At 46.6% G+C, this 17,562-nt stretch overlaps 1 protein-coding gene across 2 annotated transcripts in view; it reads right to left on the bottom strand.

The window, feature by feature from the left end:
- The window catches only part of MARCHF3 (membrane associated ring-CH-type finger 3), a 150,428-nt gene that overhangs the window by 24,916 nt on the left and 107,950 nt on the right, over positions 1-17,562 (bottom strand). For both annotated transcript variants that reach the window (XM_047867001.1, XM_047867011.1), the window contains 2 exons: positions 11,538-11,781; positions 7,833-8,037 (listed from right to left, as the gene is read on the bottom strand). In XM_047867001.1, coding sequence (XP_047722957.1) covers positions 7,833-8,037; positions 11,538-11,725 — 393 coding nt within the window. In that variant the 5' untranslated portion in view covers positions 11,726-11,781. The remainder of the gene's footprint in view (positions 1-7,832; positions 8,038-11,537; positions 11,782-17,562) is intronic.

The following is a 17,562-nucleotide window of genomic DNA, read 5'->3' on the forward strand; positions in this document are numbered from 1 at the left end:
TCCTACCGGCTGCCCTGGGACATTTTCACCTCCACCCACCACCACTCTGAACTCCCACGGAATAACTTCTAATCGTGTGCCTTTGAAAGAAGCGGACCTCTCAGTGGCCAACGCTGGCTGGGCTAGTTGTTCTCACGTTTGGAGTTAGCTAAAAGGGTCCAGAATCTCACGGGCTTATCAGTCTCCTTTTGTTTACTTCCTCTTATTCTTGGCCCAGATGTGTTTAAGGGAAACCTGGCTCCTTTTTCTCCTGTGTTTGAGAACGCCTAAGGGGGAATTGGTGAAGACATTTTCTCTCTGCACACACCCCCCCCCCCCCCCCCCCCGCAAAGAAGCTGTTCCTTCGAAAGGTGTGTTGCTCTCAAAACGCTAAGGTTTGTTAACTCTAGGTGGTAGAGACACTCCTGTTTGACACGTTATTCTTTGTCCTCCTTTGGATTTTTTTTTTAAAAACACAGAATTAAAACTAAAAAGTTGGGCGAAGCAACTCTTGGTGTTTTGCCTCTTTCTGTCTCGGCTTCTCGAGGTCCTCAGTGAGCCAGTGCAAGGGAGCAGGGCTGGACCGACAGAGGTCCTCTTGCGAACACGGATGCTAGTTTGTATTTCAAACCGAGTTCGCCGCGAGGATCAGTACAATTTAAAATAATAGAATCTGGTCATGTAATTCTTTTTATGCATGGTGCTGGATTTTCCCTCCAAATTAATCCTGTACCAGCAGTGGATGGGCTGAAAACACAGGCACCAAGCACTTAGCTCACTTCCATCTGGCACGGCCATGTGAACACTTCGGTTGGCTTGTTTTTTTAATGAAGTGATTTCTAATGAAGCAAGCTGTGAATTTAATAGCTACCTTAAAACAGCTTCTTTGTAACTAAGCTTTAAGTAAAGAAGCAACTGCCAAATTAGCCACCGACACCAAGAGGAAAGTTCAAGACCGAACAGCCACAAGGTGGAGGATTTCAGGCTGAGGTCATCTGGGATGTCATCTCAACTGCTGGCACCAGAGATGGTGTCCCAAGCCTGTGTGCAGGCTGGTGGCCCATCCAGAGACTGGTTAAGGAAGCGCCTGGCCACTGCTAACGGTGGCTGCAGGGGTAAGGTATCTGAACTGTTGTTATCCTGACCCCTCCCAGGCTGGTACACCGTCTCTCCGTGGTTCATTTGCCGTGTGATTCTGAACCAGCCACTTCAGCTCACTTATAATGTGGGCACAACAGAAGGGATATCCTTGGGGTCGGTCTCTACTACCCAGAAAGAAAGATGCTGGTAGAAAAAAATGCACACAGGAAACTCTTAAAGGTGGGAGAAATCACCCAGTTTCGCAATCAAAGGTAAATGGCAGGCAGATAATGCAGGGGGGCGAAGAGGGCTGGGTGGGTACGAGCAAGAGGTAAGGCCCGGGTGAACTGCAATCACTCATCAGATCTAGGGATATTCAAATTCCTTTATAAAAAAGGTGTAGGAGCCCCTGGGTGGCTCAGGCGGTTAAGCAAGACTCGGTTTTGGCTCGGGTCATGGTCTCGCGGTTTTGTGGGTTCAGTCCCCACATGGGGCTCTGTGCTCCTGGCGTAGAGCCTACTTGGGATTCTCTCTCTTCTCCCTCTCTGCCCCTCCCCCGATCATGCTGTTTCTGTCTCTCTTTATATAAATAAACCCCAAAAAGATTCTTTAAAAAAAAAAAGTGTTGATTGACAGCACACCTGAGCAAGCCAGCGTGTGAGCTCTGCTTTTCTTGGCTGGGGAGGAAGCTAAGGCATAAAGACGAGCCATGACTTGTCCAAGGTCTCCCTGCACATCATGAGTGGCCAGCCCAACATGGGTTACAGAGACGGGACATTAAGCCCCGCTTGGCAAGGTCACTGGCATGGATTTCTCAGTGGGAGGGCCTCTGCTCTGTTGTCCACAACATATACACAGGTTCCTCAACACAGTCCCCTTTCTGGTAACGGATACTTCCTTGTCTTTCATGCTATGGGTCCTTCCTCTGCTTTGTGAGGCCTTAGCCTCATCTGGAGCGGTTGAGAGAGTTGCCGCACATTAGGAGGGGCCCAGTAAGCTGGGGGGCAGAGCAGGGGGAACCCACACTCACCTGTCCTGAGCTCAGGTGGTGGCATCAGCCTGGGAGTGAGTGTGAGAAGTGGGAACTTCTTGGGGCACCTGGGTGGCTCAGTCAGTTAAGCGTCTGACTCTGGGTTTCGGCTCAGGTCATGATCTCACAGTGAGTTCAAGCTCCAGGCACCTGACAGTGTGGAGCTTGCTTGGGGTTCTCTCTCTCCCTCTCTTTCTGGCTCTCCCCTACTCGTTCTTGCTGTCTCTCTCAAAATGAATAAACTTTTTTTTTTTTAAAGCAGTCTCCATTCTGATTTTTTTTTTTTTTAACATTTATTTATTTTTGGAAGACAGAGACAGGGTGTGAGCCAGGGAGGGGCAGAGACAGAGGGAGACACAGAATCTGAAGCAGGCTCTAGGCTCTGAGCTGTCAGCACAGAGCCTGAGACGGGGCTCGAACTCACGAACGGTGAGATCATGACCTGAGCTGAAGTCAGACACTTAACCAACTGAGCCACCCAGGCGCCCCTCAAAATGAATACACTTAAAAAAACAAAAAAAAGAAGTGGGAACTTCTGTGGTTTCAACCGAAGTCCTTCCCTCCCACTTTACAGATGCCAGCATATGACCTTGTCATCCATTTTGTCCCTCCAGAACAGGACACAGAGTAGGAGAGAGAAGTCTGAGAGCAGTGCATGAGACCGGCTCACTTCTTCCTCGCCGAGGGATTGTGACCTAATGCAACCATGGTAAATCTATGTCTTCCTCTATCCAAGGGCCAATATGGGCTTTTCTCCCCAAGCCTGAATTTTTCCCATTCACCTGATCCACCCTACTCCCGACCCTTTCTAACTTGGGCCAGCACTCTCCTGCTGAGTCCTGGAGTGCATGTTCTCCCCTCGCTGGCCACCTGGTCACCATGAACACAGGGCTGCAATTGCCTGTCCTTCCTCAAAACCCGATTTAGGACCAACGACTGAGCAGGAGCCAGGATTGGTCAGAATCTTCTCACGTGCCCTGTAGCTCAAAGCTGTGTCACTAGCGTGTCTTGTGTAAGATCTTGTCCTGCTGTGTAAAGACGTGGTGTCACTTTCTTTGATTTACAACCATAGGCCGAAAGTATGAAAAAAGTTTGCAAGTGGGGGGAGGGGAGGTTCTCCGTTCTTGCATTTATGTAATGAGCGGACACCTCCTGACTGCCTATCACGTATAGCGATCATGGTCCAGCCACCTCCCTTACCAGGCTGCGCTCACGAATTGGCATGAAGAGGGGAGCATGCCTGCCTGCCTTCAAGGGATGGATTAGGTCGTACGCGTGCCTGGAAAGCGCCTTTAATCCCTTTATATCTCCTATGGTGTCATTCCCTAATTACCCCGATGCTAAAAAGGTTTGCTAATGAATATGAACACTCAGAAACCAAAAGCTCATCCATTCAATACATAGATGTATCGAAAATTGCCAAGCAATGTCACTGCCTAAGTCTGATACATACATATTCAGAGGGTTTGAGGGAAGTCTTAAATCTAGTTAAATAGCAAATGCCAAGGTACAAAGTGGTTTCTCCCCAGCAGTCCAACTCTGCTTCCTGCTGTGTAGCTGGAGATTATACTGAATCCAGGGCACTCTTTAGAAGCATTTTCCTCGAATGACTTAAATATGTGTGTGTGTGTGTGTGTGTGTGTGTATATATATATGGTAAAAAAAAAAAAAACCCTTAATCCTCCTCTCCCTAGCTTTATATCCCACTGTTCTGAGTAACTGATCTGTGTGAAAACATTATCGGTCTCATTGTAGCTAACCCTCTGAGTCACAGGGAACAGCTTTTAAATTGTTCATACAGTTCTTATCAATCAGCTGGGTCTGTGTAAAGGAACTAGAAGTATGGAAACCTAATCACTCCCTCTGTGAAAAATCACCATGTCTCCTTGATCAGAGGAAGATCAGAGCGCAGAAAGCCTCCCCACCCCCCCGCTGTACCCCCCAGATTTGCACCATTTCCTGGCTATTTCATTTTAATCAGGACGTTGCTGAGCTGATCTATTAATTCATAAGTCCCCTGGGAAAGCGTGGGTGTTATGGATACATGTCTCAGGAAAGCCCAGTACCAGATACTCCCATCAGTGGAAACTCATGTTGCAAGCATGCTGTTTGCATGTAATAAGATGGGTTTCCTTGGCAAACTGCTCAATCAGATACACAATCACAGTGGTAGTTGGGAGTCAAGGCACACGTTTTTGGGAAAGCATCATGGTACTTTTATTGGGTTTCTGTATTCTTCCCTTTGTTATAAAAGAATGGCATCAGAGTTCAATTTACAGAGAGAAATGAGGAAAACTAAAAATGAGCAGGAAGGAGCCCATAAAACCACCCAGGCTGGTCATTCAGTGAATCCTTTTATGGTTAGTGGATGTCTATTTACTGCGTTCTACCAGGTCATTATTCTTGGGGATACTTTATCTGACAAATTGCCACTGGGTAAAATTTCCATCATCAATGAAAAATACGTAGCCTTTATAAGACAGAAGTACTAGGTGTGGAGGTGTGAAATGTGTCTTATCTGCTCTTCCTTTTTGCTACGTGCAGTTTGAATGCTTCCCTTTCAAGCTTTGGCTGATTGACACAGACCTGAAGAGATTTACATAAGCTGGACTGGAGGAAATTCACCCATATCCAAATAAACCAGATGATCACAGTGTAGTTCTCTTGTTATACTGGCTTACTTAGCAGGAAAAAAAAAAATTAGGATATAAAATTGGCAGTGATTTTACCAGAGGAGACTAAATGATTTGGTCTGGCCATGGAGGTAGGAAGGTTAGTAGATGGGCACACACAGAGTCACCTTATTGAGTTATAAATCAAGTACCATGAAATGCTCTCATTTTTAAGTGTGGGATATAGCTTTTGAATGTATTCATAGACACCAAGGATATAATGGAGAGCCCCCAGTTCATTGTCCTGCAGCTCTGAGAAACTGAGGCATGCCACACAGATGGACAGTGGCTAAATGGGGAGGTGATACCCACTTTGGAGGTGCTAATGAGAACCAGTCCATTGATTTTGGCCTTGATGGGTAGAAACTCGTAGACAGAAACCTTGGGTTTCTGATCGGTTACAAATGAACATCCAGCTGCTGGGTGCGGAGAGTGCAGGAAAGGAATGGATGGGGCAGTGTCCCACGGATGGGGAGATATGGAGGATGAGGTTTACTTTGAAGGAAGGACTGGGGGAGTTTATGGAAGAGTGTGAGAGTCTGAGGTGTGACAGTGATTCTGACCACTGCTAACCCCTGGGTGCTGACAAATAACTTTTATAAATGACTTTTTCAACCACTTCCTCTAGCAAACAAGAAGCTGTTATTATTATGTTGATTTTGAAATTCACTGTTATAGAATTTACGTGCCTTAATGAGAAGGCAGATCCAACTGGTACGTGATGATTAACGCAATTGGAAGAGTGCAAACAAGAAATAAAGTAAAGCTACTCCGAATGCTTAACCCCAATAGGCAGGTTTTGCTGATTTTCCAGAAAAAAAATTCATGGTTATCTCGAGATAAAAATATTAAGCAAAGCTCAGTGTGGATAAGCCTGCCCTTTGGTAAGAGAGGAAAAGTCAATTAGTAATGTCATTTGTTTAAAACTATGCCTGCACCTGGTTCTCATTTGTCCTCCAGCTGAGAAACCAAAGACAACTTCTTTTTATTGCTTGTGGTCAAACAGCAAGTTCATTTCGCCATGGGATGATCAAACGGCCAGCCTCCCCCGGCTTGAGAAGGTTTGCCTTTCACTTTCAACTTGTTCAATCATCATTAACTCTGAAAAATGTCACATTCCATTTGTGCAATGAAAATTTCACCACTGGTGACCGTTTGGGTGAAGTTTTTGTAGGCATGGCCCTAAATCTTACAGAGCACCTCACACATTCTCAAGGTCATTTGCCCCGTTTCCTTGTTTAATGACAGTTGCCTAAGATCCCAGAGTCTGTGGCCAAGCATAGGCCACTTTGAAGAACCTTTGTGTATAGGTACATGTTTCTGTCTCTGAGATGGAAGGGGTTCACTGGGTGATTCGATGCAGGCAATTTAGCTGAGAAAAACCAAGATGTGTGCATGTGAAATGCACACGTGTGCACACACACACATACACACACACATACACACACTGGGGTTTTTACCAAGTGAAAATAAGAGTCTTCTTTACCGGGGAGAGACCAGTCAAGACCACTGGATGCACAGCCCTTTTAAAGCAGAGTTGTTTTTTTTTGTTTGTTTTTTTTTTGTTTTTGGTTTTTAACTCTGGGAAGTTAGCTTCCCTGGAGAAGCTGCAATACCAACTTGGGGAGGTTCCAGAAAGTTTCTGGAAAGGACAAGTAGGCTTCTTTTTTAACTTTTGCCTTCGGGCTTGAGAAATCTTCCACCTCCCTTGTTTATTATTTAATTATGTACCTCCCCGTGCACCTTCTGCAGAGAAGTTCTGGAATGTAAATCCCAGTGAATGTGGCATGGGGCCAGATCCCTGACAGGCACTCTACAAATATGAATTTCTGAGAGTGGATGTCAAGCAGCAAGGCTGCTAAATTAAGAGGTCACTTGATCCAGAGTCTTAAAGCATAGGGTGAATTGAGGCAAGTCCAATAAATTTTACGCCATTTGGCAAGTAAGTCATTGCTAAAACAGGCCCCAGTTACAGGTCCTGATTAAATTCTCAAGGTCAAACCCAAGAGCATGTACATACAGAGTTCTCCAGAGCCTTAAGTGCTGAGGCGCTAACATACTGTTTTAAATAGTCTCTGAGAAGGGCGTCTTGATTTTTAGCTCTAGCTTAATGCCCAAGTTTCGCTGGGTCAGCTGCTGAAATAAAGAGTGGGTTATCAGCGGGTCTGGATTATAGGCACATAATCTTGATCTTGGTCTCTCTCAATTAGCTCCAGCTCATAATATATTAGAATAGTTATTATTGCTAACATCCAATTTTTAACTGTCTAATAGACATTGAGGGTAGGAGAGAGGGCAAAATAGTCTAGTGATATTTTCCACTTCCCCTAGCTAATGCATAGACCAGACCCTTGGTCTAACGTAGAAATGTGTGGCTCCTAAAATATGAAAGAGTGTCCTGCCATTTTAATAGCTGGGTTGAAATGCCTTCCTTTTAAGAAAAGAGATTCCAATATTAGGTTATTAACTGAAAAAAGCTTGTGTATAATTTCCTAAGAGAGATTTTTTTTTTTTATTCAAACACTTGGATATGTACTTGGTATTCTTCTAAGTGCTTTAGAAATCTTAATTCATGTAATCCACATAGTAATTTCAAGAGGTAAAGTTACTTACCTAAGGTCATGGCACTACTCAAATCTAGGAAGTCTGGGTCTGTATCCATTATACTATGCAGCTATATTTTTTCACAGAGACCTCGCAGAGTACGCAAGCCAAATGCCCACGTATCTGTTGCTTCAACTGGGGCAGAGGGTATGCAAAGCGAAAGTATTGTCTCACTTCTCAGGAATGGGAAAATGGACAGCAACTTTATAAACTTCCCCTTTCTCCTCACACTGCTTTCCCATCTCCTGTCTCCACTTCATGGAGATCACTTTTCTACTATCGGCTCCAGAGTGAGCTCGTGAGCCGTTTCTGTCTGTGTCACGCACACACATGCACACGCACACACACACTTACACATTGCTCCCGCTGTGCTTCATTGAGCTGCGTGGGGTTTGTGATCTGGGCATCAAAGCAGACATCATTTGCTCATTAGAGCTAAGTTTTCAGGACGTGCCCCAATTACTGACCTCCACTAATGGCCTGGGTTTGCGCTCGACTGCAAACTTGAAGTGGCAGAGTTCACAGTAGCTGGTGTTTGAGGATGACAGCCAGTGCTCCAGGCAGCTCCGATGAATTGTCCCCAAGGTCCCTGTGCATTCGCAGGGAGAGAGCAAGTCCTCTTGGCTGCTGCCCTCGTGGCAGATTCTGCACATCGGCCGGTCATTGAAGGGGCTGCAAGAGAAGGAGGGGGCCTGCTGGTCACCAGGCTGGAGACCATCACCAAGAGGATGGTCCTCTGGCTCTGCATCGCTCAGACCCTCCCCAGTGGCAGCTGCTCCAACAGACACTTGCTTTCAAACCCTAGATGTATGCTCTGTGTACATGGGGGGGGGTGGTGGGGATCCTTGGGCATCTCCCTTCGCCAATATAAAGAAGCAGGGGATGTCCCGGGGCCAAAAGTGGGTGAAAGCGAGCAGTGTGTTATTTTTGTCTTGGACGTGGATGTTGTTCAGGCAGACTCCCGATCGAAAAATAAAAACTACTCCTCACCCTTAAAAACAGAAATTGTTTTGAAAAGACACCAACTGTAGTTTCCAGGCAAACTTCGTCTTTTGAATCAAGCCAGGACACTTGGAAAAACTCACGGGTTCTTTTCCTTTCTCCTTCCGTAAGGGTGGGAGAATGAGGGGTGGGAAATTAACTGGCAGCCAGCCCTCAAGCTGTTGCACAGAACTGAGGTCTGAGCCAGAGCCGTGAGCTGAGTGGCAGGTGATCCTTTGAGCTTTCCTAGGATGCTAAGGATACTAAGCTCAACGCAAGTAATGGGTGTGTCCCACAGAGGTGGCCTGAGTCTAGAGCTCTGCCATGAATTTAGAAAAACCAGCCCTGCGCATTTCTTGAAGGCATACGGTGTGGTGGTTCCTGAGGCAGGTTCTGGAGTGGTGCCTGGGCCTGAACCCCAGCTCTGGTGCCTACCCACACTGGCTAACTTGGCGCGATTAATGTCATGTCTCTGTATGTTAGTTTCCTCATCTCTAAGACAGGCACAAAGAATGGTGCCTTCCTCTTTTTTTTTTTTTTTTAATATGAAATTTATTGTCAAGTTGGTTTCCATACCCAGTGCTCATCCCAACAGGTGCCCTCCTCAATACCCATCAGACACCTTCCCCTCCCTCCCACCCCCCATCAACCTTCAGATTGTTCTCAGTTTTTAAGAGTCTCTTATGGTTTGGCTCCCTCCCTCTCTAACTTCTTTTTTTCCTTCCCCTCCCCCATGGTCTTCTGTTAAGGTTCTCAGGATCCACATAAGAGTGAAAACATATGGTATGTGTCTTTCTCTGTATGGCTTATTTCACTTAGCATCACACTCTTCAGTTCCATCCACGTTGCTACAAAACGCCATAGTTCATTCTTTCTCATTGCCAAGTAGTATTCCATTGTGTATATTAACTATAATTTCTTTATCCATTCATCAGTTGATGGACATTTAGGCTCTTTCCATAATTTGGCTATTGTTGAGAGTGCTGCTATCAACATTGGGGTACAAGTGCCCCTGTGCATCAGCACTCCTGTATCCCTTGGGTAAATTCCTAGCAGTGCTATTGCTGAGTCATAGGGTAGATCTATTTTTAATTTTTTGAGGAACCTCCACACTGTTTTCCAGAGCGGCTGCATGAATGGTGTCTTCCTCTTGTGTGACTGGGAGGAGAAGTGACAGTTCAAATCAGAAGCTTAGAATAGGGACCAGCCTGTAGTACATGCGTAGTTAGTGGTAACTATTTCCGCTCGCAGAAAAACTCAGGTCAGGAAAAGTCCAATGACACGGCCCTCATCAGGGAAGTTAGTGGCCGATAGAGGGCTCAAACTGACATGGCCTCACCTCCCAGTGCACACTGTGTCTTTGTGAGAGGACCATTCCTTTCTGACCGACATCTTCTTATATTGCTTCTCATATTTTTCTTTACTGGGCATTAGGTTTTAAACTATGTTATCACTGTATGTGCCAACCCGAAGAACAGCCTCTGCACCGGTCCTCACCCAACCTAGACCCATCCCTCTCTTTGACACCATCTTTGGTCCAAATGGAAATGGCCATGGAAGTAACTGCTGTTTCCCAAAGACCTTTCTGGGATGATCCTGGGAACAAGTGAAGGTTTCAAAGAGGAAAAACATCTTCCCACTTGCCCGGAAGTGGGATCCACTCATGCTCAGGGCTGAGAGAAGAAAGTTTAAGGAGTAGAGTTGACTTTGTCTCTGACTATTCCTGGCCTCCTTCATTCCTACTGAGCCAAATGCACATGAAAGTCGAAAATCGTCTGGTTTACCTGAGCACCTGGTAGGACACGTGAAAATGCCTGATCTGTGCGCCTGCGCGCACGCACACAGACAGACACAGACACACACACACACACACACACACACACTCACACAACTGGCTCATAGGTCTAAGTCAAGCCCATTCTTCTGATTAAACAAGGTGTCTGAAGGCCTCAGGGTACACCCGGTCATCTGTCTCAGTTAGCAGGTGAGCAATGGTGCTCATTGCCTCATCATATTCTGAGTCCTAAACCAATTGTTAGAAGCTTTCCAAGAGGTGGGAACATATATATTGACTTTCTTCTACTTTATCCCTTTGCTAGCTGCACAGATTGGCAGAAGGCGGTGTGTGGGGAATGTTTACAAGATGCATGAGTGTGTAAGTCTGTGTCTGGTGGCTTCTGTGTCCAGGCTGGGGTAACGGAAAACGCTGTGGTGCTACCCACAGTCCTGCTGCAGTTGCATGTGGGCCTGTATCTCTACTGTAGGGCTTGGTTGCGTTCCTCAGACAAAGATAAGCAGTCAACATGTGAGTTACTGGCCCAACCTTCCAGAATCAGGAGTGGCGGTGCTGGCATCTTAGGGCAGGTCCAGTGTTGACAGGCATTTTACATTATTAGATCAAAGTTGCACGTAACTATTCTGCAAGAAAGCTGGAGAAGCCAAGGAGCATGTATTGGCCGGACAGCCCATGGCTCTCAGTCTGCCGCCAGACAGGGGGAGCGTTCCAGGGACCAAGTGCCGGCCTGGATAAGCCATCTCGGGGCTGCTCAGAGCCCACGACCTTGTTTTGTTTCATCATCCAAGGGAGACAAGCTGTGGGGGCAGGCACGGTATGCTGTGAAGGATCAGGGGTGAAGGGCCCATGGGGCGCAAAGGAGGGGGCAAGAGAAGTGCCCCCACTCCCGAGTGGGGACATACCACAGAAGCGACTCACCCAGGAATAGTGCTCCCACCAGGCGGTGCTGATTAGCACAAGCACTAGGAAGGTCACTTCAGAAGTTTTGCCCACAAGTCTAATCACTTTGGCTTTGTCACTGGAATTCAGGTGCCTCCTTCCCTCCTTTCTAACAAAGAGCTACCTTTGTTAGCACATGGCGACAGAGAGTGTAATTTACCATAGCATTGTCCAAATAACACAGGTAAAGAAAGCCATCCTGTGTCCTGTGGGATCCTTCCCTGCCTGGCTCTCTGCAAGTGTTTTAAGTGGAGAACTCAGGAGTGTGGATTTTAGCGTTACACCCCATTGCTATAGAAACGCTGATCAGAGAACTTGTATAGTTTTTTCTTCCCTCAGCACCTCCTCTCACCTGACACAAAGCCCTGAGCACTGTTTACATTCCTTTTAGCATCCTGCATCTGACAAAGAGTGCTCCGGCTCTGTTACAGATTCATTTATTTAATAGCGGTACTACCTCTGGGTGGCAAGAGTCCGCACTACTGTTGACAGCAGCTGCCCGTCCTTGGCCGAAACTTGCATGACATACTGTGGCTGCCCATTCACGAGGCTGCCACAGTCGTCCACGGTCTTCACCACGGGCGCAGCCGAGCTGGTGCAGTCTGGCAGCACTTCCGGCAGGTGACTGCAGCGGCTGGTTGTCATGGTAACAGACAGCAATTACTCTGCTAATGGCTTCCACGTTCATACAAGATTTCCATCTAGGAGAGATCAGAAAACAGTTTACTTGGGCAGGGCGGTTAATAGAAAATGGAGAACTACGGGCCACCAACATCGCCGTGTCATCATTTAATAGGAATAACACGGGGAGCCTAGACGTGGTGCATTATCTTGTTACCATGTAACACGTGTGTGCACACACAGAACCTACGAGAAACAGTGGATGTGGTTGTGAACAAGATGGCAGGCATACGTAAATAGCAGTGTACGTGAACATTTAGGATCCCTGCTCTTGGAGGGGAGAGGGCGTGATGGCTCTGGAGCCAGATCTGAAGAGAAGATAAGCGGTTCTCCTGCTCTGTGCCAGAGAAGCAATAAGTCTTTGTTGACACTCTCTCAAAGTTACTAGAATCTTTATTAAAACCGCTCGCAACTCTTTTTTTCTTGTAAGCAATTTATTTTCCATTCGGCTTCATTCTGAGATGCTAAGATTAAAAAAAGAGAGTAAGGGAAAGAAAAAAAAAGACTTTGGCCAAGTAGCACCTTCTAGGACAATATTTGCCAAAGTGAATCGTTCAATTACTGTACCACATTTCTGACCATTGCCATATCTGTGTCCCATAATACAATTATCTACTTAATATATCTTGACAATTAACTTCCTTTAAAAACTTAACCTATTTTAGCCTTGTCTTAAATAGTTATTCATGATAAATGATTAGTTGGATGAGGTCGTTATATTTTTTCCTAATGGACATCACAATCAAGACATTAGAATTGAGTTTTTGTTAGTGGAATACCTAAAATCCAGGACACTGCATCATCATAGAGGAACGCAAGAAATGATGACGAATGAGCTCTCTACAGGCTCTTAAAATCCGTTCTTAGTAAAGGCCTTGCCTCCCTGACACACAGTCTGTCACAGGGCCTGCAAGGAATTCTGTCCCCGATCAGTGTGGTGGGGGCTTGAACCAGACCTCAAATTAAAAGCACCCAGATGCACCGGTGTGAGCAACCCCACCGTATCCAGTAACAGGTCTGCATGTGATACATGAGAAACAGACATCTTTACAGAAACTTGCAGGCGTTGAATCTCACCTCTAGGAATATGGCTATTTCTGCCCAGCCTGCTCATCTCAAGCTCTGGAGCCCATGACAGCCCAGACTCTATAGACAGAGGCAGGATTGGTTGACGGATGGAGTTCACATCAACAACCAGACTGGATGGTAAAGGACCCAAATCAAAATAAATCCACCTCACAGCCCCCGAAAGATTTTTGGAGTTCCTCAATGGGTTGCTTTCTCCTAGCTGTTTCTCCTGGTTATTATACAGTACTTGACTCCTATGGGTCTGGGAAACAGGATCATCCCAACTTCCAGAACAATCTGCATCTACTGGATGTTATTAGGATGAGAACATAGTGCTTGCAGGTGAACTTGAACTGACACTATCCCTCCTGAAAAGCACATGTCAAGGAGCCTGGCCATCAGGGGCAACTGGACAGGAACGGAATCCCCTCCTTGTGCTGAGGTGTCTGGCTGGCCTTGCTCCAGCATGTTCCTGTTCCTGTCCTTGGCCGTCACCATTGCTCTTAGTGTTTGTGATCTGGCCTGTCCTGGGAGACCTCTGGAGGCCGGAAGTGAGGATGGGGTAGTGGACAACCAGCCCTGGTCAGAGGCCCGATGTAGGGGCACAGGCAGGGCTGTCCCCACATGTTGTCGTCACCTCCCTGGTGGGCTTTCCAACCACCAGGCACTGGGCAGTCAAGGACACACCCGGATAATTAGCCAGTGTGGTTTTGCTTTTTATTTTTTATTATTTTTTAAAAGTTTCTTCATTTATTTTGAGAAAGAGAGAGAGGGACTTTGAGCACGCGTAGGGGAGGGGCAGAGAGAGAGGGAAACAGAATCCCGAGCAGACTCCGCGCTGTCAGCCCAGAGCCTGAAGTGCGGCCCAAACCCATGAACCATGAGATCATGACCTACGCTGAAACCAAGAGTCGGACACTTTACCGACTGAGCCACCCAGGTACCCCTAGTTTTGCTTTTTAAATACGATTTGTTGCCTTTGTTTGTTTGTTTTTTAATACTGTAAAAGCCAGAAATGTATGTTATAGAAAGTACAGAAAAGTACAAAGAAAACAACACGACTCACAGATGATCCCACCACTTGGATAACCACAGTAAACTTTCTGGGTGGATGTCTTTTTAATTTTTGGCAGGGTTGACAGGGCGGAGTTGATTTGTAACTGAGGCCAGATTTTTTTTTCTTTTTTTTTTTTAGTAATTGAGTTATAGTAGCTCTCAGGCCACAGAACAAAAGGATGTTCAAAGACCAACTTCTAAAACTCTGTCGAATCCCCCTTCCCTATCCCTGCTCTTATAAAACCCCATTGACGTGATTTTAAATTCTAATAATGCCTCCTAGTCACCAAGTGTAACTTTCTGGCACAGCTTTCTTGCCTCACAAGGCAGCCATAGATAAAGAGCCAGGGGTGTGTTGGCAGGAAAAGCAGACACAGTGACCTTCTTGCCGCATGGAATCATTATGTCTGGATGCATTCTGTGAGTCTATTTTCAGGTTCTGCATAACTTCAACTCCTAGGACCAAACGCTCCCTCCCTATGCTCGATGGCATGGGAAGGAGGCGGAGGAGAGATGCACAGAGGGAGAAGATGAGACCCAGGCAGTCAGTAATTAAGCTAACTCTAGTGACGGGACATCACTCAGGCACACAATGTCCCCAAGTTCGTTCACTTATAACCCAGATTAAGTTCTCATCAAAGGAAGCAATTCTAAATATATGACCTAAATCTGCAATAAAATGCCCTTACAACAATTCACGAAGTAGAGTTCCCTTTAAACTTATTTTATATCTGTAATTTCACTTCTGGGTGATATACTTCATCATTTAATTTCCCTTCTCAAAGGCAAAAGGGATCATCAGCGGTCTGATCAGTTCATTTCATTCACAGTGGGTGCTGGGCACGGAGTTGAGCATAAAGGGAAGGAAGGCTCCTCTACGTTGCCTTCTTCTGCAAGCAAGCCCTGAACCCAACTTGGGATCTGATGGATACGATGCTCCAGTCCAGCACTCACTGAATACACCACCATATTCACAGACCACCATGCATCAGAATAATCTTGAGATACCGAGCCTGGCATGCCCATAATGAGTTCGCACACTTTGAAGAGATCATGTCTTTTTTTTTTTTTAATGTTTATTTATTTATTTTGAGGGAGACAGCACAAGCAGGGGAGGGGCAGAAAGACAGGGAGGGAGAGAGACAGAGAGAGACAGAGAGAGAGAATGAGAATCTAAAGCAGGCTCCAGGCATGCTCAGCATGGAGCCTGAGGTGGGGCTTGATCCCACGACCACGAGATCATGACCTGAGCCAAAATCAAGAGTCAGACACTTAATCCACTGAACCACCCACGGGTGCCCCTACAAGATCATATCTTGAATTGAAAATTGGATAGAAGGGATTATGCAGAGCATGGGCACCTGAGATCATGGTGGGAAGGGCTAAGTTGGTTCTGACCCCACAAGAGTGTATCTAGTCATCTCCCCAGGTGGAGGAGGAGGAGACTGTCCCCAGTCTCAGTCAAAAGGAAGCACAGAGGCCTAGACCAGGCCTGGGGCAGGACTGGGCCTGTGTAGGCTGCACGCACCAGTTGGCATACATATGTTGCACTGGGGGCAGTGACAAATGGCCCACTGCATTTCCCTGTCTCCTTTAGGGCCACCTGGGAAAACAGCAGGCTGTTGCTGTGGACGCTGGAAAGAGCTGAGCTGTCGGTTTGCAGCCTAACTGGGCTTCCACTGGTCTTTCTGCAGACTGCTTTCTTATCAACACTGCTGCTCTTGTGGGAACATGTCTTCCTGGTTCAGCTAAGAATTCTGCTGTCTGGGATTGTTCAGGACAAAACCACAGTGCCCGTGGGGGGTGGTGTGTCTGTGTAAACTTGAACATCAGATTGCACTGGTAGGGCAGGTCCTTTGTTGGCCAGGCTTGACACCTTGTATTCTTTCTTTCTCAGGCTGTGAATAGAACATGATTTGGCATCGGCCAAATCCATCTGCACAGAGTGAAAAGGAAGGCGCTAGGTGCAGGAGAGGGAGCCGGCAAAAGAGGAGGGAGTGGCTAAATGAATGAAAGCCTGATGAGACCATTGTGAAGATTAAAAAGGCCTGTTTGTTAAACTGTGACCCCTTTAAAGGACAGTACAGGTTTTACCAAAGCAAGAACCCAGCCGGGCTACGGCTAATTGCTGCCATGTTTCTGAATGGTCTGCCTTTGGTAAGTGATTTCCATGGGAACATGGCTGGCACCACGAGGATGCGGCCGGAGGATGTGGGGGAGGGGAAGGCAGGGTTCCTCTGTTCACCTCCTCAGCCCCCCTGGCCCCAGCAGTCCCTGAAACCTCCCTGGGGATCACGGAGTTCCGGGAGGAAGCTCTGTTCTCGGAGGCAGGGCACCCACGCCTGCACCTTGGCTCATTGCTCACCTGGCTAAATCACTTAGCCTCTCAGCCTTTGGTGAGATCTCTTGCGTATTTGGAATAAAGGCACTAATATTCCTGAGCCACTTGATCGGGTTGTTTGTGAGGCCTAAAATAATACATGTGAACATGCTCCGTAAACTGGGATGACCCGCGTGCAGGAGACTATTGCCACGTTAACCTTAATTCCTGCTCTTTTTTCTAGGCTGAGTTGCATCTTGTTTCTCTCTTTGAAAACTCCCTTCCCCTGTGGCTGGTCAGTTTCCACCATGCTGTACCTCTGGATCATGCTTGAGCTCTGACGTTGTACTGCTCCGTCTCTCTTGGTGGGGGAGCATGAAGGGACCCTCTTCCCTGAACATCTATTTCTCTTCCTCAGCCCTGTCTCCTTCAGATCCCTGCACACAGGTTGTCACTTGTCCATGATGAATGTTTAGTGAAGGTATGTATTATGTTTGAGATATTTGGGTTTATTTGTTACAGCAGCTGCCATTATCTTAGCTTATCTAGTATGTGATAAATATACTAGGAAATAAAATGCAAGCCACGCCCCCAAGTGCCTGCTTCTATCAGAACTGTATTTTCAGCGGCAGCTCAACTTGAATCTTTTAGTTGTAGGACAACAAGATGTCTGGGGGAGGAATCTGTTATGTTGGCACTTCTGTTTGGGTGTACAAGTTATCATGGGGTATAAAGGTGAAAATAAGAGCATAAGAGTATGTGTGTTAGCTGGCACTAACCTGGTCAGGAAGGCTGCCTGGGCAGTGGACTAAGCAGGCCCAAGCCTGGAGAGGCAATCTGTGGCAAGAATGGACCTCCAAATTCAATGCTAGTAATTCCTGAGATTTTTAAGAAGCACGCTCCTCAGGTCTCAATATGTTCTAGAAGGGTGCCCTGTCACTCTCACAACCAGAGTCGGTCCACAAAGCAAATCCAAGAAGCAAATGTATTCATTCTTTTGTCCGCTCAAAGAAATATTTTCTGAGAGATGACTAGGTACTCCTTCGAAGTTGCTGATGGTGTAGTGTCCAGACCTTTCAAGCCAGGCTTTGCATTTCTTGAGGAATGTTTCCCAGACCCTCTTCGGGGCTGCAGAACCATGAGGGCAAGGCATCTTTCCACTAGCAATCATGCCTTTGCTTACTCGGGGGAAACTGCCCTAAATTTGTGGGGGGCTGGAGGATGGAAATGCACAACTGAGGAATGGCTCGATGGCTTTCTGCTCCCACAGAACTGCACATCATTCACCCTGGTCCAGGATTCAGAAGGTGGACCTCAGTTTTACATGATACTTGCCTCAGGAAGTATCTCTAAAACG

This window comes from Prionailurus viverrinus, chromosome A1 (assembly GCF_022837055.1).
Source record: "Prionailurus viverrinus isolate Anna chromosome A1, UM_Priviv_1.0, whole genome shotgun sequence".
Classification (NCBI taxonomy): Eukaryota; Metazoa; Chordata; class Mammalia; order Carnivora; family Felidae; genus Prionailurus; species Prionailurus viverrinus.